Source organism: Saccostrea echinata, unplaced genomic scaffold, assembly GCF_033153115.1.
Source record: "Saccostrea echinata isolate AGI-Se365-2 ecotype Australia unplaced genomic scaffold, CSIRO_AGI_Sech_v1 ptg000029l, whole genome shotgun sequence".
Classification (NCBI taxonomy): domain Eukaryota; kingdom Metazoa; phylum Mollusca; class Bivalvia; order Ostreida; family Ostreidae; genus Saccostrea; species Saccostrea echinata.
In genome coordinates this window covers 8,349,095-8,373,062 of record NW_026889778.1, presented here as the reverse complement: position 1 = coordinate 8,373,062, position 23,968 = coordinate 8,349,095, and the positions used below count along the sequence as shown (strand labels likewise).

Sequence of the window (23,968 nt, the reverse complement as noted above, 5' to 3'; positions counted from 1 at the left end):
TTTTTTGTGCGTCGTCTCTGCTTCCGGTCACCACCGGAAGCGGATTTCAAAAATGGATTTTTTCAACTTTTTTGTTTTTCAATATTTTTCTTTGATATTAATATGATTAATAGAAACACTTCTTAAAATACTTAATATATATTTTGTTTTAAAATTGATAAATTCAAACTCTAGATATTTGCATTTTAGAATTTGAAGCGGGGTCAAAATGGAGGCCGTCTCCGTAAACTCAGACGAGCTGGTCGGAGTTTACGGAGACAGCCGAACGTCTTGTTGAACGAAACAAGCATAAGGACCAATGAAATGTACAGGAATTATTGGATCTGGCAGATTTTGGAAATGGATTATCGGTCTTGGAAAACATAAATACTGTGACGTCCAAATGCAATAAAATTAGTAATTTGTACGGTACATACAATATTATATATGATGATGGAAACCATTCAATAGAACAAACATTTTAAAGAAAAGCGCGAAGATTTGCTCGTGACGTTTGGCGCGAAATAATGTATTGTAACACCCCTCCCTTTTCATATAGACAAATGGTCTGATACAGTAGAGCAGAAAAAGATTACATGGACATGAAATACATGTATATGGAATTGCATGGAATAAAAAGTTGAATATATATGTATAAGGAATAAAAGAAGTAAACAGTATCATCAGTTCATCAGTAATAGATTATTTATTCTGCTGACAGTTATTGTTTAATTAAACTCAATCAACGAATTCCGATGTTAATCTGCTTGCACAAAATTTGGCTAGCTAGTTCGCATTCTGTAATTCCGCCGTATATAACAAAAAGTTTTATCCTCCATGACGCTTGTTACTTCAAGCATTGATACAAAGTAAAAATCGATGATGAATGGTAAAATTGCGCTGGTGTAGTAGTTTCCATATTGAATTTTAAAGCAAGCGATCTGGGTTTATTCCGAATTATGTCTGAATTTTTTTTCTCATTTCTTAGTTTTAATTTACGTTTTCATCTTTAGAAACGATATTGAGTGTTTTCTTCTTTGTGAATTCTGCGCTATTCTCATTTTTTAAAAAGAAATCTTTAATATCCTTGCATTTAGAAAGACCCATGTAATATTTTAGGTGTCTTTACTACGAGCATATATAAATATAATTTTACATGCAAAGAATATCACATTGTAAGTTGTCTGAGCAAGATCTCAAACACGGTAAGAGATTGAGACTCCAAACTTATATGAGCAACAGACCTTAAGATGTATACAAAACCATTTGTTTTCAGAGCGTCAGCCGTCTCTTCCGGTCGTGACAGGAAGTGATCAAAGAAATCGAAAATTTCAACTTTTTTTTTAAATTAAAAATTACATCACTTTATTGCATCTTTTTCGCAGATTCGAAAAATGTTGGTCCCACCGGAAACAAAAACGAAAACTTCCGGTTTTAAGAGAAAAACAAAATTATTTGAATATTTTACTTTCCCATAAATATTCTTTATAGATGAAGTATGTAAAATGAATTTTAAATATGTTATTCAGAGTGCAAATGTCTAGTGTAACCTTAAATAGCTTTCAAAAATTCACTTCCGGTCGCGTGTTTTTCTGTCCTCAAAATGAGAAATTTTCTTGAGCGAGATCTTAAAAGCAGGTAAAAGATTAAAAGATCAAAGTTTTATGAGTAATAGACCTTGAGGAGTAGGTGAAACCATTTGGGTTAAACGAGTCAGTCGTCACTTCCGCTTGTCACAGGAAGTGATCAAAGAAATCACGTTGGATTTCACTTTTCAGCTTGAATTTTCGTTTTTATTTTCAGAATCGAACGGGAGACCTCTCATTGCTCGCAATGAGTTTCTAGTTATTATTATTATTATTATTTTTCCGCCCATCTAATTTTGTGCACGCGGTTTCTCGAAGACAACTTGATGGATTACATGAAATTTGCAGGAACAATGTGTTGTAAACTGAAGTTATTTTATCCGAGAGAAAATTTGGAAATTTACTTCCGGTGCCAAGTTACGGACAATTTTCTGAATTTAAAAAGGACATTTTGTCCGCGGATAATCTCAAGAACGGTAAACGATTTCAATGTGAAACTTTAGAATTATAGATCGTGATAAATACTAGCCAGGACGTGACTTTTCCTACGTCGTCAATACTTCCGGTCGCTACCAGAAGCGAATTTAAAATAGTCCAATTTTTCAACTTTTATGTTTCTCAGTATATTGTAATGAAATTTATGGGAATTATAGAGATTCGTTTCATTATGCTTAATATATAATTTGTTTGAAAATTGAGAAATCCAAACTTGAGATATTTATCTGTTTTCAAAACTGGATTGAAATGCTTTTTGAAAGTAGAATCTCAATCCATTGTTTTCGCAAACGTCCGCGTCGAATTAAACCGCGGACGTCCGAGAAAACATTGAATTGAATTGAATGTTTTCTCAGACGTCCGCATTGAGTTTATTGCGGACGTCGGAGAAAACATTGGATTGAAATTTTTCCACCTTGGTCATTCGAAAAGTGTTAATGATTCATCTAATGGACAAATGATATTATTTTAATTTTAGTTTAATATAAAATTAATACAAATAAAACTTTTTTATCCAATTTCTAAAAAGAAATTTATGACTTTCTTAGGAGTAATTTGACAATTAAGGACAGGGGTGATGGCATTTTTGGAAATGAACAATCCGTTTACGAAAATATGAATACTCTGTCCTGCAAAGGCAATAAAATAAGTAATCTGACATTGAATTATTGGCCTTCAGTCATCTGATCTGTGAGTACCTGTAATAAATTCCAACTCTTTGCTAGAAAAAATGAAAAATCGAGTTCATGAGTATCCCTCCTCCTTGTTTTGTTTAAACGATAAAATATGTTCCTGGTCATCTCAGGAAAAAATATATTGCCTGCAATGGCATAAAATGAACTTTGAGCAATAATTTTGATGCAATATTTTCTCAAACGTCTGAGTTGAATTCTACTCACCTATTTCATACTGATATTTTCCTTGATAATTATTTCTTTTTAAGTGCGCATTTCCTGTGTGTTACATTATTACAAGCATATATAAATATGTTAAATTGCACACAATAATACAAGGATGAAGAATAGGACGGAAGACCTCTCGTTGCTCGCAACGAGTTTCTAGTTTGTATTACTATTTTATGAATGAAAATGATATTTTTGCAGAAAGTAAATGTAAAATTGTACTGGTGAGGAACACTAAGGTTGTGAGTATATATATCAAGATGGAAGCATTCCCGGGTCGTTTTAATCATGACCCTAAGGTTAAGCTGGGGACACAAAAGGAAATCAAAGTTTTGCATAAGAATACCTAGGAAGAAATTTTGTAATAAAGTCTTCCAAAGAAGAATATGAAGGCTAAAAATAGTGATATACATGTAAATAGGTGGTATAGATTCCTTTGTTTAAATAATGACCCCCGGTGGGGCCACAATATGATATTAAATTTTACATTGGGATATATAGAAAGAAATCTTTTAAAACTTTGAAAAATAGGAAGGCACTGAATACTCATATGATGCAAGCATACTCATGTATTGCAGAATCAAATTTTTTCACGTTCAAATCATCGCCTCATTGATTAGCTTTAGTTACAATATGGGATCTGAGTTTTGATAAAAAATATACTAGTATCAGGAAAAAATATTTTAAAATGTACCAGCTATTGTCACGGTAAATCATATTTCCAGCTCCCTCTCAAAATTAAGATTCCATTGATTTTTGTCATGATAAAGGGCATATTTTTGAAGATAGAAATACATCTTAGCTGAATATGATTTTTATATTTTCATAACAAATATTAATCACCCAAGTTAAACTGTATAACCTGAGTTGGGAAGTGTTAAGCTTTATAAACCACGAAGCGCTATTTGATGTGCCTCTCTCAATATTGCACATTTTCTATTTTAGTGTGTACCATACATCTTTTAAATACTGTCTTCGAATGGTTTTCTACTCTCTGGTGGTTTTGATTTTCGGTCTCTTCAAGTTATAGCTTTTATTGTTCCTTATTTCCGTTTTAAATTGTTTCAACAAGTTTCAACATTAAAGATCTTGCTTGAAATTTTCAATCTAAGAAACTTTGTTATTCCACTTCTTTAAATTTCTACATTTTGCAAGGTAAGATTCTGTTCTTGCTGGAACAATGATTCTTTGATATCGATCTCGAATTATTTAAACACCGTCTCTTAAACTTAATGGAAAAACAGTTTTATTCAAATCTTTTTAGTGAATATAAAAATAGTTGCGCAAATGATAAAGGTGCCATTAACAGAGCATCTTTGTCATTACAAAAAGTTAAATAAATATTCATACCCGTACCAGATGCTAGTACTCCAGAACTCTTGTTCTTTTGGTCACCTAAGGTTTTTATTATCAGTATACTCTCTTCAATCGACTGGGAATATCTCTTGGACACGAAGAGTTTAGCGTGTTAATAGCATTTCAAAGTTTTACATTATTACATATAACACTGTACAGGTATCAAAATTGCATATTTTTACCAAGTACCGACGTATACATATTTTCCAAGAAAGACTATTCAGTTCAAAGCTGTCAATTGTAAAAATATTTAGAAAATAAATGCCCTTTATACTGCCAAAATCCAATGTGCTCTTAATTTTGAGACGGGGCTGTATATGCAAATGTTCCACAAATTCAGTTGATTCATTTTAATCGAATTATTGACCATAGGGTTAAAATTGGGATTAAAGTGGCTCAAACTTTACTTACTATATTTTATACATGAAAAAAAAATCTTTAAAAAATCTTTAGTATCAAGAACCAAAGGGGTATGTTGATTTAGTCATATGAATGTTGAAGCATCCAGAAGTTTTGTGGATTCAAGAATGGTTCAATCTCTTTGAGGCTAGGTTGAGATTGGAAAGAATATTTCATATTTCAGACCCCCCCCCCTTCTTTCTTTTTTCGTTCTGGGTTTTCCTTACGGTTAACTTTTATTGAGGACGTTTACCATCGTTATAAAATTTTAAGAGCACTTCAGAATCTCCTGAAAGGGAATTCCTTTCTACAATCCCAGTCGTTATATATGAAAAAGCAGTCTATTTTGTAATTATAAACTACTTAACCTCCTGTAAAAACGGAACAACTTTCCAAAAATTTAGAGGCCGTTGATTTATGGTTAAATCTGAGATGTTTCTGCCTGAAGCTGAGCTTTTGAATATTCCCCCGTACACCGCTGTGTTATGGAGACAATTTGTTCAACATCCCTACATGATGCACAATTTGTTTGAAAGAGGACCAGCTGGACCAGTTTTTGATTCGGACCACATTTTAAACATGACAGGGAAAAATTCTAACTTGAGGTAGATAATTGATCTTAAGTTAAAGGTTGTCCAATTTTTGTTTTGTTTCTCTTCTTTAATGAATATTTGAAAATGTGCTTTGGCAAATTTTAGGACAATGATTCGTTGAGATCTGAACTGAATATAAATTCATATACACACTATGTGACGTCACATGTGCATCTAGTTCTGATCAGCCATAACGGTGTGTAAAATAACCCCTTAAACATCAGATGTTATATCATTCATAGAATGAAATTTTTTTATAGGGATGCGTTATAGTTACATGATGACAGGAAGGAACAGAGTCCCCAATTACAATGTGGTATGCGATATATTCCATACATGTTCAAGAGTCCCCAATGACAATGGGGTACATGTATGCGATATATTCCATACATGTTCAAGAGTCCCAAATGAAAAAGGGGTATGCGAAATATACCATACATGTTAAAGCTGTAAATCGTGTAACAGATTTGTCGTATGTTTCTCAAGGTTTTTCACAGTCTGTGTATATATAAAGATATCGCATCTCGTCAGGCAATTCCGCGGCGATTTTCAGAACATATTACACAACAAAATCTAAATTTTTTATCAAATAATTACAATATGGATTTTTTTTGAGTTTTGAAGCATTATTAACTTAGACGTTTTTCTAGACTTGGTGGAATGAGACTTCAAAAAATCAAAGATCATTACTCGTGAGTTTTTTTTTTTTTCATTTAAGAACAATCGTGACGTTGGGCAATGTTTTTGTTAGTTCTACTCATGTTGCATAGTTTGTAGAATTGCGATTGAGGAAAAGTAGGCTGGGCTAATTAATATTAAAAAAATATATTTTTATTCTTATCATAAAAAAATTCAATGAATAAATATCTACATTTTATGATTTATTGATGATGAAACATGAAAACACCATTACATAAAGAAAGCAAGCTTTAAAATTCAATGAAAATTTTTTTCTGCTCGAGCATCACTATAAAGACATAATTTGTCGAAATGCGCATCTGGTGCATCAAAATTGGTCACGTATATGATTTTCATGTTGAAGATTTAATACACGTTTTCAATATTTAATTAAATATTCAATGTATAGAGTTTGTTATTTTTACGCAAACATATTTTGAGCAATTTTTTTTGGTTAAATAATATTATTTAGTTCAGAATCTTGAGTGTATATCATTTTTTTTTAAATGCATTCTATCATTTTAGTCAATCTTGAAATATAACAGCCAATTTCATATATGCCAACCTGTATTTCATTCAAAAATGAATTTAAGTTTTGAACGTTTAGATATATTTTAAAAAACAATAATATTAAATGTCCCGCACTCTAGAATCTCAAATATCTTTCTACTTACTCATATTTAGAGTTTAAACCAATCTGTTGGTATTTCCCGCAATTTTTTTTTAATCTAGGTTGAGGAGCAATTAAAATGAAGGTTAAGTATTAATATCGTAAGTCCACACAGTAAAATTTTATTGGACACTTGACTGTGCAAACAAATTGGGTTTTCCACGCGGGTATGTTAAGGAAGCATATAAATCATTATTGGGAAATTTAGAATTTTTTAAAGAAAATTAAGTTTGATAATTTATCAAAGTCACCGATAAAACGTAAACTATTATTAACTATTGCATAAAGACAACAGAGTGTCTTAGGCCAAGAAGTGCATCACCACAACGTCATCGCGTGACTGCTATTAATAGCCAAATAAGTTAACAGAACTACACTACGCCGGGGTTTAATAATTTCATCGAGTAAATAATATAGTTGAAAAACATCTCTTATGGCTAAGAAGTGCTGCTAGAATCACACTGTCCAGTCGGGAAAATAATTATTCCACATATTCGCATGAAAACTTACCCCGGTGTTTTGCATTATATACATATAACCCGAGATGTTTCTTCAAACCATGTTTACCTCACGATTCTAGCAGCGCTTTCCAAGTATTATAGAACGGAAACTTTCGATATGTACAAATCTTATGTTTTGAAGTATCCGGTTTAGTGTTGTTCTTTTGCATTATTGTCACGAATGACAGAGGAAAGACCGACTGGGATACATAAATAGCTGACTGTTTTCAATAGAAGATATAATCGATGAAAATAAATTAGCATACCTGTTTAACAAACTTTAACTTCACATGAATCACATGCAATATTCACGGTATTTCGTATTTGCTTCCAAACCCCCTTTTTACGTATCTTTTTACATGCCGTTTTAGCCAAATTCTCGTTACACAGCATGATCAGTTCTTAAGTTGAACATGTTGAACATTTATGACGTCACCGGTTTGGAGATTTTAATTCAAGTGACAGATACAGCATAACAAAATAAAAACATTTTATTTTTGTTAATATTTGCAAAGAGCTAGGTTCACTTTATGCATAAAATGACCCTGTCCTTATATCAATTAATTGACTATCACCCTCTGTCCAATTACATATATCAAAATAAAGTAGAGACTTGAAGCTTTCATTTCCTACAACAAAATTTCTTTTTAAGAATCCAGGTTTTGGTAAACAGGCTTTGAGAAAATGCAATGTTCTTGAATTTTGCAGAAAACATGCGAATTTGACTACCTTCAACAAAGAATTAAAATATGAGCACAGCCCACGATCCAAAAATTAAAACATGTCTTATGATCTTCAGAAACAGATCTTTTATTATGTAATTGCATATTGGATCAGAGGTTGTGCTCTATATGTAATATTGAAAAAAATACTTCAACTTTTGGCCATTTTTAAAGGAATTTACAGGATGTGGGAAAAATGACGAATTTTATGACGTCAAAATGCATTGACTAGAGAGAAAATTTCATCATGTTCAATAGATACACGGTCACCAAGGGTCAAAGTGATAAATACTGCATTTTCAACCCAAACTGAGCAGTTTCGATTTTTCAGAAATTCTCAGGGCCAAAAGAGGCCCTAAGTGGCTCTTGTTCTTTCTATTCATTTTCAGGAGTTAAATTATAGCATTAAGAAAACTTGTGTTCTAAAATTGACGTCATCTCGCCTACTTTTACGTCATATTGTGTCTCTGATTTAGTCAAGCTAGATTATCTTAGTGCTTCCTTATCACCTGTGTGCATGCACTGACAGAGTTCAGATACAAACCAGTTCCTAACCATCAATAGAATTAAACTTTATTTTAATTTTGTTCTTTGAATATAAAGAGACTAAGGCATAAAAATCTGGATACGTATTACAACTATGTTTGTGTAGAAAGCAAATACATTATTAAGCCATTAGAGTCCGTAAAGTTGAAAAAGCAAATATAGCAGAATTATAACAGATTTTGCCATTTCACAAAAGAAGTACACACTGTATATTGCATACGACAATGCGATTTCGATAGTTTACAGGAAAATAAGTATTTCAATATATATAAAAACTCCTTTTCCTTTTAAAACTTGATGTGGCAGAGTCATATTTATTTAAAATAATTTTTTATCTTTATTGAATAACTTACTGAGCCATAATTTACTTTATGCCATATTTGGTAGTAGTCTCCATTCATGAATTCTACTCACAAAATCTCATTGGCCAGTAAATTTGTACCCCCTTGTTTAACCGGTTTTTCTGCTATATATACTGAGGCATGGGCCCATCCCTGTCAGTGCGGGAAATTTAATTTACCTATTACCAGCTGCCCGTTGTCACCACTTGAAAGGTAATTTTCTTAATCTATTAAATTTTTGTATTTTATTTATTAAGTCCAAGTTATAAGCTCAAGTATTTTTCATATTTTTGAAAGAAGGGTATTTTAAACTATGAAAATGACGTTTTGGGCTTAGTACACTTAAATTTTCTTATTTTTGAAGTGAATAGGAAATAAAAGTATTTTGTCTCAGAGTCTGTGTGTATTATGATATTGTATATATGTTTTTGTATTTGTAGATCTGCTATTGCTTTTTTCTTTTCCTAATAAATTTATAAACTGAACCTGCGTTTTCCATCTCCGCTTGGTTACATTGAAATCATAGATTATTTTCAAATGAAATAAAATATGATCGAAAACATATAAATTCGAGAGACATTTTTTTCTGCATCTTTCACATACAAAAAAAAAAAAACACAAAAAAAAAAAAAAAAAAAAAAAAAAAAAAAAAACCCAAACCAAACAAACAAACAAACAAAAACCAAACAAACAAAACAAAAAACAAAAAGTTTGATATAATCATTCACTACGTTTGTTTCTGTTATACCGTTAAGTATACCTTGTACCTCATTATTATCGAAATATTAGATTCCTTCCTTGACTTTCTCCCTTTTTTCAAAGTCCCCGCATATCTTCACGCATAGACATTCCATGCGATGATAATGGATAAAAAAAACCGTGATAAAAATATATATTTACATTCCACATGTATTTTGCTTAGAAAGTGACTGCATTCAAAACACCATAACACGGACAGGGGGTCAAAAGATTAAAGTGTGCGTTTATTTTGACGCCACAAACGTTTAACGCCGTGGAAGTTCAACGTCATAAGCGAAAATCAAAATTCAAGCCCACTTTGAAAAGAAGCTGTTGTAATGGCTCTTCCATTAAATAAATTGTAATTTACTCGAAGGATAATACAGGGATTAATAAATAAAAGTCAAATTTGCAGTCAAGGCAAGGAGTTAAAAATGTAAATATAAGCATTGAATCATTATTTTATAAAAGATATAGTCTCTTAACTGCAACAGTGTGTGCAAAAAAATTTTCATAAAGCGCTACGCGCGCGTTACTCAATTTTTTTTTACACACCCTTGCAGTTATGAGACTATATCTCTCAAAAAGTAATAATTCAATGCTGAATTGTAAACAGGCCATAAACTCGGATCCCTGGAAGCAATACAGGTGGAATCGGATGCCTAGGAATAGTAAGCATCCTCTGTTGACCGGTCACATTCACCATGAGTCCTCTGTTTAGATCAAGTAATGCAGTAATCCTTAGTCAAAATAAGAATAAAACAGAATAAAGCAGTGGCCATACAATTGGTATGAAAAATGCCAGTCAATATATGACCCGTCGATAGGCTGTATTTCCAAACAAGGTTATTATAACGACGATAACATTTTCGAAATGCTTACTTTATTGAGGTTGTTAAAGCCTTGTACCACCAATTTATTTGTCTGTAGCCTGCCTTGGTTAAAATATTGATTGTATTCGGAGCATGTTCTTGTATACCAAATAATGTGGGAGACATGAACACCATATTTAGGAGAAAGTAGGAATTACTACATGAATAAGAGAAGTAAACAATGGAAAATTTGAGGATGGAAAAACTGAAGTCATTCCGTTTTTCATACTGTTAACTTGTTAGTTGGATATCAAAGTCTTTAGTAAGTAAAATATCCAAATAAGAAACAGATGTGGTAGACTCTGTGGTGTTTTTCATCATCTGTTCACAGGGATTTATCCAGTGAACATATGAATGATAGTAACTGTTGTTCATTGTGGTCGTTATATTGGTATCTCAATATTGAGTTGAAGGTCACAGCAAGAATACTAGTGTTCCTTTTCTCATCAAGAAGTTTTGAATAACTTCTGCTTCATAGGAATTTAAAAAAAGAACACAATTATTGCCAATCGGAATTGCAACAGATTGTTAAAAAAATGTTCTCCAAAGAATACATAGATATTCTCAATGAGGAACTGCAGCATATACATTCCGTGCGACGATAATTTTTTGATAATCAATCATTATTCAATCTTTTACAGGGAGTACAAAGTTGAGAACCTGGAAGAACTAGAACGAGTAAAGAGTGATCTTTTAAATAAGCCTATTCTTTTTCGCGTTGAAGTAGAAAACGAGAAAAACAACGATTATGTGTTGGTCAAGGTTCGAAAAATAACATCAGGTATCGTATTTGTATTCTAAAATATTTTCCTGGGATACCTGTTTGGGAAATACATAATTTCAATTACTTTCCTGGTTAAAAAAAAGGAATTTATATATACAAACATCCATCCCTAGTTTAGGAAATGATATATGTCTCTTAGATGATTTGTCAGTTTTCTAATTTTCTTAAAGGTATCATTTTGTACACTTTCAAGAACCTTTATTTTTAGATGAGTTTGCAGTCCTTGTAAATCCAAAGCATCCAGTTGTTCAAGACATTCTCGCAAGAAAACTTACTGAAGTTGCTCAGTATATAAAAGAGGACAAATCATTTTGTCTGAAGGTAAAACAAATCAGCACAAAAATTCGTAACTGAATGATAAGCAATCAGCACACAAGTCCACGACTAAATGACAAACAATCAGGACACAAGCCCACGACTAAATGACAACCAATCATGATCAGCACACAAGCCCATGACTCAATAACAACCCTTCAACGCATATCAGCCATCAGGACACAAGCCTATGGTTCAGTGGAAACCCAATCAGCAAACAAGTCCATGACTGAATGACAACCAATCAGCACACAAATCCATGACTCAATGACAACCGATCAGCACACAGGCCCTCGACAACCAATCAGGTTACAAGTCTATGACTCAATGACATTCAAACAAAACAGAAGCCCATGACTCAGTGTCAACTAATCAGCTCAAAAGCCCATGACTCAATGACAACAATCAGCACTCAACTTCATCACTCAATGACCTGCTTATTGTTTTACTAAGGAGCTTCTAATTTATTGCCATATAATATATAGATTCCATTATTTGTACTAGGTAGGTGAAAAACTAATCACTAATGAGCTCAAATCTTTATTATGAAACAACTTTCTTCCTTTAAACAAATAATATGTCTTTAAAGCTTTAATACTGCGTGGATCGCATACAACCCAATATTTTGTTAGAATATCAAAAGAATCACTGTACGAGATTTATTAAAAATGAAGGAGAGCTGGGGAATTTTTTTTCACTAATTTGTCCAAGAAAAAAATCGTCTAAAAACGATTTCAAATACTTAACAGCTAAATAAAAGCATATGTTTACCATAAAAAAAATGAACAACATGTATTTAACGTATGACTACTATGTTAAATACATATGGATGTATATGAACTTTCAAGATTATATTTGCATTAAATAAAAATATTTTGTTTGTAATACGTTAAAAATGCTGAACAGGAATAAATGTCGAATTTAACGTTTTCAAAATACTGTAAACACTATATTTTCACCACACCTTATTTTGGTTTGGCGAGATAGATATTCTGTATTAAAAAGCGAGCCTAAATTTTCGTGCGGACTACCCTGAAAATCAACTCCAGATCTGAGTATATCAATAATTGTCTCTGAGATATAGTTTATATATATATATATATATATATATATATATATATATATATATATATATATATATATATATATATATATATATATATATATATATATATATATACGAATCGGAAACTTCTATATCAGGAACAATAAAACTGAGAAAAGCTTACTTTTGATCTCAGTCTCACTTTTACAACAGGAATTTTATGTGAAAAAGTTATATTTGAGGCATAAATTTCATAAACAAGTATTAAATAGTTATTACACTTATTTGTTATTTGCTGTTTTATGGCAAACATTTCTTTTAGTTGTAAGTCAAACAAATTACTTAACGTTAATAATTTGAAATCAAATAAATATAGGTTGAAAAAATATAATTGATACTTCACAAAGCTAAATCATTTTTGTATCACTATAAACATGTAAACATTTATGTACTTTGTAGCTTGATTTTAGTTTGCCAGTGATAGACTGGTACCATGGAAAGGTCGACAAAAGGAACTCCGGTCTAACCACTGTCGACGGAGATATGAACATATTTGTACACAACTGCTCATCGCCAGATAAATGCTGCCTCAATCCAGGGTACATTGTCTGCTGTTTCCCATTCTGGTTACTGTTTGGTGGACCTTGCTATCTTGTAGGTGTTCCAAGTGAATATCAAAAACTTAAAGAAATCACCCCCCCCCCCCCAAAAAAAAAAGGAGAAAGAAACAAACAGGACAACAATGAAACAAACTAAAGCATACATACAAAAAAAAAAAAAAAAAAAAAAAAAAAAAAGTTAAAAATAGAAAAAAAAAACCAAAACACATACATCAGATTTATTAATTTAGCAATGATTAGACACCCACATTAATGAACAATGTGAATTTTTTGGTCTCATTTTCTTTTGCAATTCAAAACAATTTAAGAAATCATGTATCACATACAAGTATTAAGCTTAGTATTCACTGTTCGAGACGAGTTACTCTGTGGGGGAGGGTGCTTTCCATCATATACACGACTCTTCATACCAACTTACGGGGAGTCCGAGTTTCATATGGGGGTTTCAAGGTCATCTACTCTGAAAATCAACTCCAGATCTCAGTATATCAATAATTGTCTCTGAAATATTTTTTATCCTTGTAGATTCACAGAAAACTGAAATGTATTGATGAGACGTATTATTTCCACGGTATCCCAGTTGTCCTACAGACAGAGGTCATTCCCAGGGTCATTCCTTGGGTCAGAGTTCACCACCCGCTATTACGTGTTGTTGCCATCAGGAACCTACAGGAGGATCCAGTTACCGGCGCAGTTGAGAACACTCACTTGTAAAATCACCCAGACTCCCTACGTGTCATTTAAAGAATCATCTCTTCTACATTTTGTTTGGAGTATTTTTAAGTGAAACATTTTGTATGCACACCGATTAAGTGCTTTATCTTTTATCTTTTTGTCTTCTTATAACATTGTTACTATGTCTTTTATCAAATTTTATTAGAAATGAAATATATGGAGATAACGAACAATATTCAAGCTCAAAAGTCCATTAAACAATACAAAATAAGAGCAGAGCAAACACGGACCTCCAAAACATCAGAGGTGGGATCAGGTGCCATGGAGGAGTGAGCATCCCCTTTCTATCGGTCACACCCGCCATGTGTTCCTTGTCATGATCAGGAAATAACGGAAAAATCCGTCGAGAATTCAATGTGTAAATAATGGCATAACAAATAGTATGAAAAACGTCACTTGTTTGCCCATTGATAAACATTTATAATTAAAAAAGAAATCGGAATGGGATGGAGGGGAGAGATGAAGGTACACGTTTTTCCCCACTTTATTTGAATGTAAGGAAGGAACGGATGTTGAGAGAAGAAGGCGACAGTTACAATTGTAACAAGCATTCTGGGAGTATTGCATTAGCAATACTAGTCCCCTACCGGCAAGTGTAATCTGGTTTCCGCTAAAAATTGAAAACGCCATAATTCCGACTAAAATCAGTGAAGCGAAACGAAATGCAAACTTGTTCTATAACTAATCAAGGTTAAGTCACATGCCAAAAAATCAGCTCAATATTTGCAAGCGTTTAGAAAAAAATTGCGGAAAACCCTGAAAAATTGAACAGGTCGTAATTCCGTCAAAAATCATTGAAGCGGAACGAAATGCAAACTTGATCTGTAACTCATTAAGATACACTCACATACCAAAAATCAGCTCAATATCTGCAAGCGTATAGAAAAAAAATTGCGGAAAACCAACTGGGACAGACTGACAGACAGACAGAGGGACAGACGGACAGATGGACAGACAGACGGACGGACAGACAGAGGGACAGACGGACAGATGGACAGACAGACGGACGGACAGATTCAGAGGAAACCTATAGTCCTTTCCGGTTTCACCGGTAGGGGACTAATAATTTAGTGTCTTTGGTGTGAAAAAAATCATGTATTGGGGATTTAATGAAAGGAATCGCGTTAGTGTACACTTACCTAATTATAGTGCGGATTATTGTTCCACGTTGTAAATATTATTAAACATGTAAATAAAATAATGGCGTTATTATTCAGTGACAAGATGACAAGAAAGAACCCCGTCAAAATCTCCTTATATTGTTATCGGTTTTAAATTCTACATGCATCATGTGCAAAACAAAGTAAAAAGTTAACGAACTTATAAAACATGATAAAGCACACACTCATGCATTTTTATACTGAATTATAATTGAAAAGACCCCCAATTTTTTGTGCTATGAAATATACATATTAAGCAAAAAAAGTCTCTCTGATTTAATTCTGGCCCACACGATTGAAATGTAAGAACAGCAGTTTATTATTTTTAGTTTTAATCATCATATACAGACACACAAATAAAGAAAATACAATACACTGAATACCATCCTGAAACTGAGCCACATCAACCGTTTGCACTTAAACAGTAGATCGGGGAACCGCTTATCAGATGTTGGCGAATCACTGATCTTTTAAAGGTCATTAAGGATCAGGCGATGTAAATTCTTCTCTTTATATATATCGGGGTTTTGTTTATATATTTCGCATTTCTCTTCATATACATCGAGGTTTTATTTATATATTTCGCATTTCTCTTTATATATATCGAGGTTTTGTTTATAAAATTTGCATTTCCTTTATATATTGAGGTTTGCTTTTATAAATAGATTTTCCTTTATATATATACAGGTAGGCACTAACTAATGGGCTTCCGTAAGATATATATATAGTTATAGTTCATCAGTTATATTCAATGCATATATCAGTAATATTCTATGCAAACACATGACAATCATACACCAAAATACACAATCACACACCAATATACGGAAAATAAAAATAAATTTAGGGACAGTTTTAGTTTCTTCAGTTAATATGTATTTCCTTGTTTTATGGGGGTACATGAGGTGTTTTCAACGAGAACTTAATATTACTCTAAAGATTATCTAAATACAATCATCAATTTTCTACTAATATCAAGTGACAAATAAAAAGGAAATAAAAATTAGCAATTCTAGACAGGAAATAATTGAACAATCTACAACTGCAAATAAAAGTTTTACAAACAAAGGTTTATTCACTATACAAAGTTTGCTGTTTTATGTGCATTATATCTTCGTGATAATCTAAACAATTATTATATTGATTTTAGTAAAAAAAATTATTTTCAGTTTTTCAAACCAGTTTTATATATGAAATCAGGAAACAAAGCTAAGAATATACAATTTTCAATTGAACAATTATGTAAACATAGTTAGGCGAAAACTTGATACGTGTATCATTGAGATGACGAGCCTCTCAAAGAATCCCGTTTTCAGCAAAGGACGTTAGAATGAAAGGAATTCGTAAAAGACTGTATTTGGAGTTTGACCTTGACCTTTGATTCACGCTTTACCTGGGGATAACTCTTTGGGTGAGGTATGAGCCAGATGGGGCAACTGGGAAAGTTAATATGCCCATGATAAGACCTCCAAACATCAGAGGTGGGAACAGGTGCCATGGATGAGTGAGCATCCCCTGCCGACCGGTCACACCCGCCATGTGCTCCTCGTTATGATCGGGAAATAACGGAAAAATCCGTCGACAATTCAGTGTGCAAATAATGGCATAACAATTAGAATGAAAAACGTCAGTCAGCATTTGACTCAGTGATAAATTGTATTTGCTGACAAGGTCATTGTATCGACCATAGAACTTACAAAATGATGACTTTAAACGAGACAGCTAATATTCTTGTTTCATCAACTTGTTTGCCAATAATTTACATCGATGTTCTATTTAGCATCAAAATATTCATATATAAAAGGATTAATAATATGATTAAAGTTTAAGGTTGTAGATAAGAAAGCTAGCACCGTGTGTTTCCTGAAACAAAATGTGCTCAAAAATGATGAAAATTTAATTTAAATGAGAAATATCGGAAATTGACTGTTTTTTTTTTTACCTTCCTATAACCTTTGTTTATCCTATCACTTAAAATCAATTCTTCTTATAAAACGGGGGTGACAAAGGGTTTTTGATTCTGGACTATAGCTTCATTCTAAGAGATTACCAAAATAGGGACCAAAAGGGGGTTTTATCCCATCTTGTCCATTCCAACAATGAATCAGTTAATTATTCACTCTTGTTTAACTTGTTAGATATGAAAATTCCTTAAAAACAAAGATATGATAAAAAGCAGGACAAAATATGGAAAATATTTATTACCATTGACTCAGTTCATCTTCATAACTTTATGTTTGCATAAGTCTCCAGTTGTAACTGATCTAAACTCAAATTAAACTTTCATTATCTTTTAAGACATTTTTTCAACTGTTCTCTATATTTAGCATCAAAATACCCATATATAAACGGATTAACAATATGATTTATAAACAGAAGACGTGGTAGATAAATCCAAGTCAATGTTTGTCCTTTTGTTAGCGTGATATAGTTGAAATCCTTTATAGTGTACGTCAGTAGAAGAAGAATCAGGGGAGGAATGTAAGAAAGAATATATGTTACAATAACAACAAGAAACATGATACTAATTCTCTTCTGTAATCTTACATTCTGTGGGCGGAAGCGAATATTCATGGTTGTCACATTGTTTGAGTTTTCAGGTAGAGTTTCCTCTGATTTACGTTGAGCAGAAGAAACATCATTAGTGTCTGTATCTGTAGGGACTGGATTCTCACACATGTGTTCTGTTGTGGAATTATTAGGTCCATTATAATTAGAATAATGATCCGTTTCTGTATCGGCAGAATTTGATATTGAAGAGCCGGAGAATGAATAGTATTGATTATATCTTGTGTTGTCAATACGAGTTGATAACATTATTTTCTTTGACAGTCTTAGTTGTCGCAGAACTGGGGTATAAAAAGCTGCAGTCAGAACAATATTCAACACTGAAATTAAAACTAAAAGTCCAAAATAAATCACAACTTCGGTTGAACTTACCACGGAAAATTTACAGATCCTAGCTGATACAGTTTGGTTCATGTATATGTCATCAATTATTTTTACTCCGGATGTTTTAAGAACTGGAACAGAATATGCTAAACCAAAGATACACACTGATGCAAAGGAAACTCTTTTCCAGAAGAGTGTCATTCTCGGTCCAAAAGGTCTACAAACTAAAAGGTATCTCTGAATAGAAATCAATAGCAGGACATGAGCTGAAATCCCCGTGACGAGGAACTGGCAGAACGAAAGGATCCGACATAGATTGTCATTTGGATAGACGTAAAAATAAAGATTTCCTATAACATAGAACGGGGCAATAGTAAAGCTCCCCACAAGGTCAACAAGCGCGAGTAGCGGGATGAAATAACGCTCTCCTCTTTCTTTGATTCGATAGAAATATACCACTACGATAGAAAAATTTCCTGTTACGCCGATCACAGCAGCTATGATGATTAATATCGTATTTGGTAAGCTTAATTCCTGGTAATTTTCCTGCAGTACAACTAAAGCGTTGGTTTCATTCACCATTTTAAACAAAAACATCCAACTACAGTTAAGTTTATGTTGGAAATGATAAAAATCTTCTTTTGTTCTTTAAAGTAATAATATACCAAAAGCAAATGCATCCCATATAAATCGATTAAAAGAAAAAAAAATTTCCTTATTCAGAAAACGTTGACAATACCCTTGGGTTATTTAAACTTTCTAGTTACAATTTGAATTCGACCTTTTAAAACCCGACATTTCTGATATACTGAATGTATAATTGCTGCATTAAAACGTGTCCGGTTTAAGATATTCTACACAAGGCAACTGCAGATAAGCAGGGAGATATACCCCGGAAGCTTGGTCTAAGTATATACTATTTTCCAGAATTATCTAGATTTGATATTATCCAATATGAGCATTGCTTGTCCGCCTGACACCTGGTATTTCCTAGATGACAATATGTTAAATGTTATTTTAATGGTGGAGTATCAATTGATACATTTTGTGAAAGTAATTCTGATAATTCTGATGTTATCCCTTCAGAGCTCAGAGCCGTAATTAATTCCTGAATAAAACATAACCTCTGTTGGTGGAATGTCTCTACAGCCCAGTACTTCGGTATCAATTTAAAAATACTGATATACATTTAATTGCTGTCGAAAAATTTAGAAATTTATTTCAAAATTAAGGATTATCTCCCTCATGCATAGCTCTGATCCTTCGAAGTACACGTATTTGGCCCCAGTCTTTAGCACCTTTTTCCAGCTCTTCAAAGACCTTTTTATTTAAATATTTTGGATTTCCAACGTTTCGGCTTAAGGAACACTGAAGAGGCATAATTTGTCGAAATGCGCATCTGGTGCATCAAAATTGATACCGTATATGATTTTTATCATGACCACTGGGTCGAGGCCTCTGCTGGTGGACTGTTAGTTCCCGAGGGTCTCTATAGCCCAGTAGCTTTAGAAAGTACTGTTTGTGATCTAATTTATATTGGTGAAACCAAGAGTTTACTTAAAAAAAGAATATCGGAACTTAGACTTAATTAACAACGGGGGCAGCAGCCTCTTTTCAAGCATTTTTAAAATCTCAAACGAGATGACTTCAGGTTTTACATTGTCAATTGATGAGACTTTGGAACAGTAGCAGAGACGTTAGTGTTGTCATAGACCCAGTCTTTCAATTGACCTTTTATACACCATGTCTCTTTTGATTCATTACTACCTTATGTAAATAAACAGTTAGGTGTTCATCTCATCCTCATCAAACTTTACTCTTTGTTCCTTTGAAAATCTTAAATGGTCTATTTGAAAAAGTCAAGGAAAGTCCAGATGTAGATTTTATCGACACCAGAATACAAACAGAATCTTTAATCATTAATATTGCTAATTATAGGCCTTTCAAACGGCAATTTTATAGAAGAAAATACTACTCAAGTAACCCGTCTGTTCAATTTACTCAGAAAGGAATAGACACATCCACCATATATCAATCTGAAGTCCATACCATGTCATTCTTACAAATATGCTTGCAAACTTTGTAATGGAATAAAAAAAATTCTATAATGCCTAGATATCGACCGCCAGAAACAAAATCCTCCTACATCTTCATGTTCTACTTGAAACTATAGTCCTGCTAGATGTATCTTTACTGGTGACATTAATATAGTTAATAATTTAGGACCTGATATCACTTATTTCAAAAGGACCAACATCTAGGGATCCCTGGTCCTACAAATGACATCGAAATGTCATACATATTATGAATTCCGTCGAAGATTTTACCAGTCGATGGGTCAAATAGGAAGGAGAAGACCTTGACACTTCATCAGAATGGATTAAAAGTATAAGTATAAGATGAATGTTGAAATTTCGTATTATCCCGTGTAAAACGGTAGAGGGAATGGAAACCATCTATCATTCTGTTTCAATAATTTAGTAGTGAAAGAATAATGCATAACACAATTAATAATATCATGTACTAATTCCAGCTGACAAAACAGGTACAAAACTGTCATTGTTTGTAAGGCTTATTTTTATATTTGTATTTTGGAGAAACTCTACAATTGGTAATCTAACTTAGATTGATAGTTCCCTTTCTAAGAAGGAAATACTTCAAAATCATACGTCAGTTTTAAATATATTTTTAATATTCCCAACAAACAAAATTGAATTTGAATTACCATACCTATACTGAATGCCTATATTACATAAAATTCCTTATGAACAAAGATACACAGCGGGTTCTAGTGTGTGCTCTATCAAACCTCTTTCTTCACGCCACACACACACACGCAAACACACATACAGACACACACACAAAACACATCTGTGAAGTAGAATCTTCAGGAGTATTGTACAACAACATATTCGAGAAGTGGTGTTAATTACATGTAAATGTGGTTCTTAAAAACTTCAAGGAACTTTTAAAAAATTAGAAATCACAAAATTTTACCAGAATGAATAACTATTTCCCACGACAAATTAAAAGATCTGGCTACTTGACATCGTGTGACTGGTTTTTCAACAAAAATGGAACTCGTTAATTACCATACCATTTTTCCTGCAACCGTATTTTGTTAAAAGCATTCTAATTGTATATACAAGTACTCCAAAGTTGATAATGCTTGAGTTTCAGATTGACAGTATTTATGTATAGACCAGGTTTTCCAACAATCTGGAATTCGCATGAATACTAATTGTGTTCTGTATTTGTAGACCTGTTTTTATCTTCACATGAAGCAGAGTTTATTCAAAAACCTTTACATGAAAAAGAAAAAGTCTTTTGCCTTGGCTTTCAATTCGACAATTTTGTATATCGACGACGTTTTATCAATTAACAATAACCATTTCCATTCATATGTTAATTTCATATAACCTTTTTAACTCGATATCAAAGACACAACAAGGGTGTGATATTTAATATTTGGATATTTTAATAGAAAAAGGACACTTACGGAAAACTTAAACTAAGCTTTATGATATGCGGGATGATTCTAAATTTTCTATCGTAAACTTATTAATTTAGCAATACAACATTACCACCTTCTAATAGTGTTTATATCTTCCACCTAATTTGTTCAGCAAGAGCAAGTTCTACGAACTAACAAGCTCTCATAGAGTTGAACTACTGACAAATAATTTGAGGATACTAGGATATCAGCAGTCTCGCTTAAATCAACCTTTTGCAAATTCCACAGTCGATACAATGACCTTAAAAGCAAATACAATCTATCGTTAAGTCTTAAACTGGTGTTTTTCATACAAATTGTTAGGTTATTATTATCACACTAAATTGCCTAAGGGGATTTTCCGTTCAGCCGATCGGGACAAAGAGCACTAAGCGGATCTACGTGCCAACGGAAATATCGAAAAAAAAAATTTACGATAAAAAAGTCATTTTTTACAAGTTCGGTAGTACTTTACGCTCTTTGTACTGTGAAAAGTGCTTCGAACCTACATAGATTCTACTATCTAATTGCTCAAACTACATGTTAGACAGCATGTTTAATATTTTTCTTTGGTCAACTGCATTAATATACAAATAATTATTTCATTTGCAATTTTTCATCAGGTTCGTTGCACTTTTCAAATAAAGTATCTTAATACTTCTTGAGTTTATGTTTAAAAGCTTGTGATCCATCGAGGGTAAGTCTTTGCACTACATCGATTTATTAAGACATTTTTATCATCCTTCAATTATCACATACAAATATATGGCACTATCAGTTAAATTAGGAGAAAATGTGAATAAGATAAAAAAAAAAACAAGCTTTGCATCCAAGATTGTGGCCTCTTACTTATCTTGGAATAACATTTAATTTACTGCATAAAATAATTATCAATTGATCTGCCTCTCATTGCATACAAACTACGTCAATTTTTAAGATATGACGTCGCATTGACAAGTGCAGTTCTATCAGTGAATTGTTTATACCTAGCTGTATGGGATTTAATTAACGACAAAATTGCATGCAGAAGTACGGTTTGATGTAGTTTAAAGCTCTCCGAAATGTAAGATCGCAAATCATTTTTTGAAGAATTGTCACTTTGTTTGGTGTCATAGAAAATATTTCTCGAATTTAGGCCACGCCTTCTTTTTGTAGCCTTAACTTTGAGAAAATTAAGTAATGTATGACAAATGACAAGGTATGGACAATTAGATGTTTCATTTTTATTGAAGAAGCAGTTGTCAATAAAGTCAAAGAGTATGTTCTCTAAGTTAATGTGGGAATTTTTGTTTTTGGTAATTTTTTTTCTTTCAAATTTTCTAAAAGCTCCAGTTGAAAGTTAATGTTCTGATTTTTAAAGCAATTCACTTTAATATAAGGTATATCTTGCAATTTACCTCAACTGACATTGAATTCAAGACAGTTTTTTGACGTTGATCATCGGAGATACCCAGAGGCAATTTTCTTTGTTGTAAAAACAATTACAATATATGAGAGAGAGCATAAAGAATTCAAAGTATTAAAAAAGTTAAGTATAGAACAAACTAAATTTTATATGGTGCCTTTAAGAAATAGTATTTTTGTAAATCATAATTTATACCTGAAAACCTGATTTGCCTTTTAAAATTTCTAGATTGTTTCACCAAACATTTAAATCTTTGTCAATTTGAAGCCTGAAATAACTTTACTTTTTAAAACCATGATTGCTGTACGTTTGAAATATATTTAATGTTATTATGTACATGAAATGTAAAATAATCTGGAAAGAAATGAAGTCATGCGAAATGTGTGATTCACAGAAGATACAAAAACTGTATTTAGTATCAAGTTCTAAAGTAGAGAGCTGTACATTGAGGGAAGATTTCCGTGTTAAGAAAGATAACTCTTAGCTGTCATTTATGTATAATGTGTAAAGAGTTCCCTTTCTAAAATGGAGTCACTTAACAAGGAGAGATGCCACATTGTGTCTTTTAAAGAAGATCCAGAGTTGACAAATAAAGTTTTTATTGTGGAGGTTAAGAAGATTCACCTGACCAATCCAATCCTTGTATGATCTTCTCTTGTGTTCCGCGTAATGTTTATGTCTGCATTGAATGAGAAAAAAAAATTAAAGCACTGATAGTAAAATTTCCGGAAAAAAATTTCCAAGATCTTGTCATGTTTCTTGGGTGTTTAACCCTGATGAGCACGTTGAACTCAATGGTATGTAAATTACTCAATATGCTGAAAATAAAAGATTTTTATTTAAAATTTAAAACGAAGGAACTACCACTTCTATTTAAGTAAGCCCGATGCAGGAACCCCCCCCCCCCCCCAAAAGATAAAATATGAGTATCCTAATATCAGCTGTAAATCCTAGTTTTGAAACTATTCTAATTCCTTGCTTTTCGGGATTAAACATGTTAAAATATGACTGCAGTCTTAAAAGACATTATAATTGGCTTCATTTAATTATCCATTCGGTCTTTTAAGTTTATGAGATTTTACCATGTGACCTACCCCTATTTATATACCGATATATGTTTTAAAATGATACGTTATTTTTTT

The 23,968-nt window shown here is 32.5% G+C and overlaps 1 protein-coding gene across 1 annotated transcript; it reads left to right on the top strand.

Moving 5' to 3' along the window:
* Nucleotides 1-5,149: 5,149 nt before the first annotated feature.
* On the top strand, nt 5,150-13,968 carry LOC133194930 (uncharacterized). The gene is made up of 5 exons (XM_061330827.1): nt 5,150-5,322; nt 11,019-11,158; nt 11,370-11,482; nt 12,981-13,175; nt 13,667-13,968. Exons 1-5 carry the CDS (start codon nt 5,150-5,152, stop codon nt 13,853-13,855), a joined length of 810 nt encoding a protein of 269 aa, XP_061186811.1. The 3' UTR covers nt 13,856-13,968.
* Nucleotides 13,969-23,968: the final 10,000 nt, after the last annotated feature.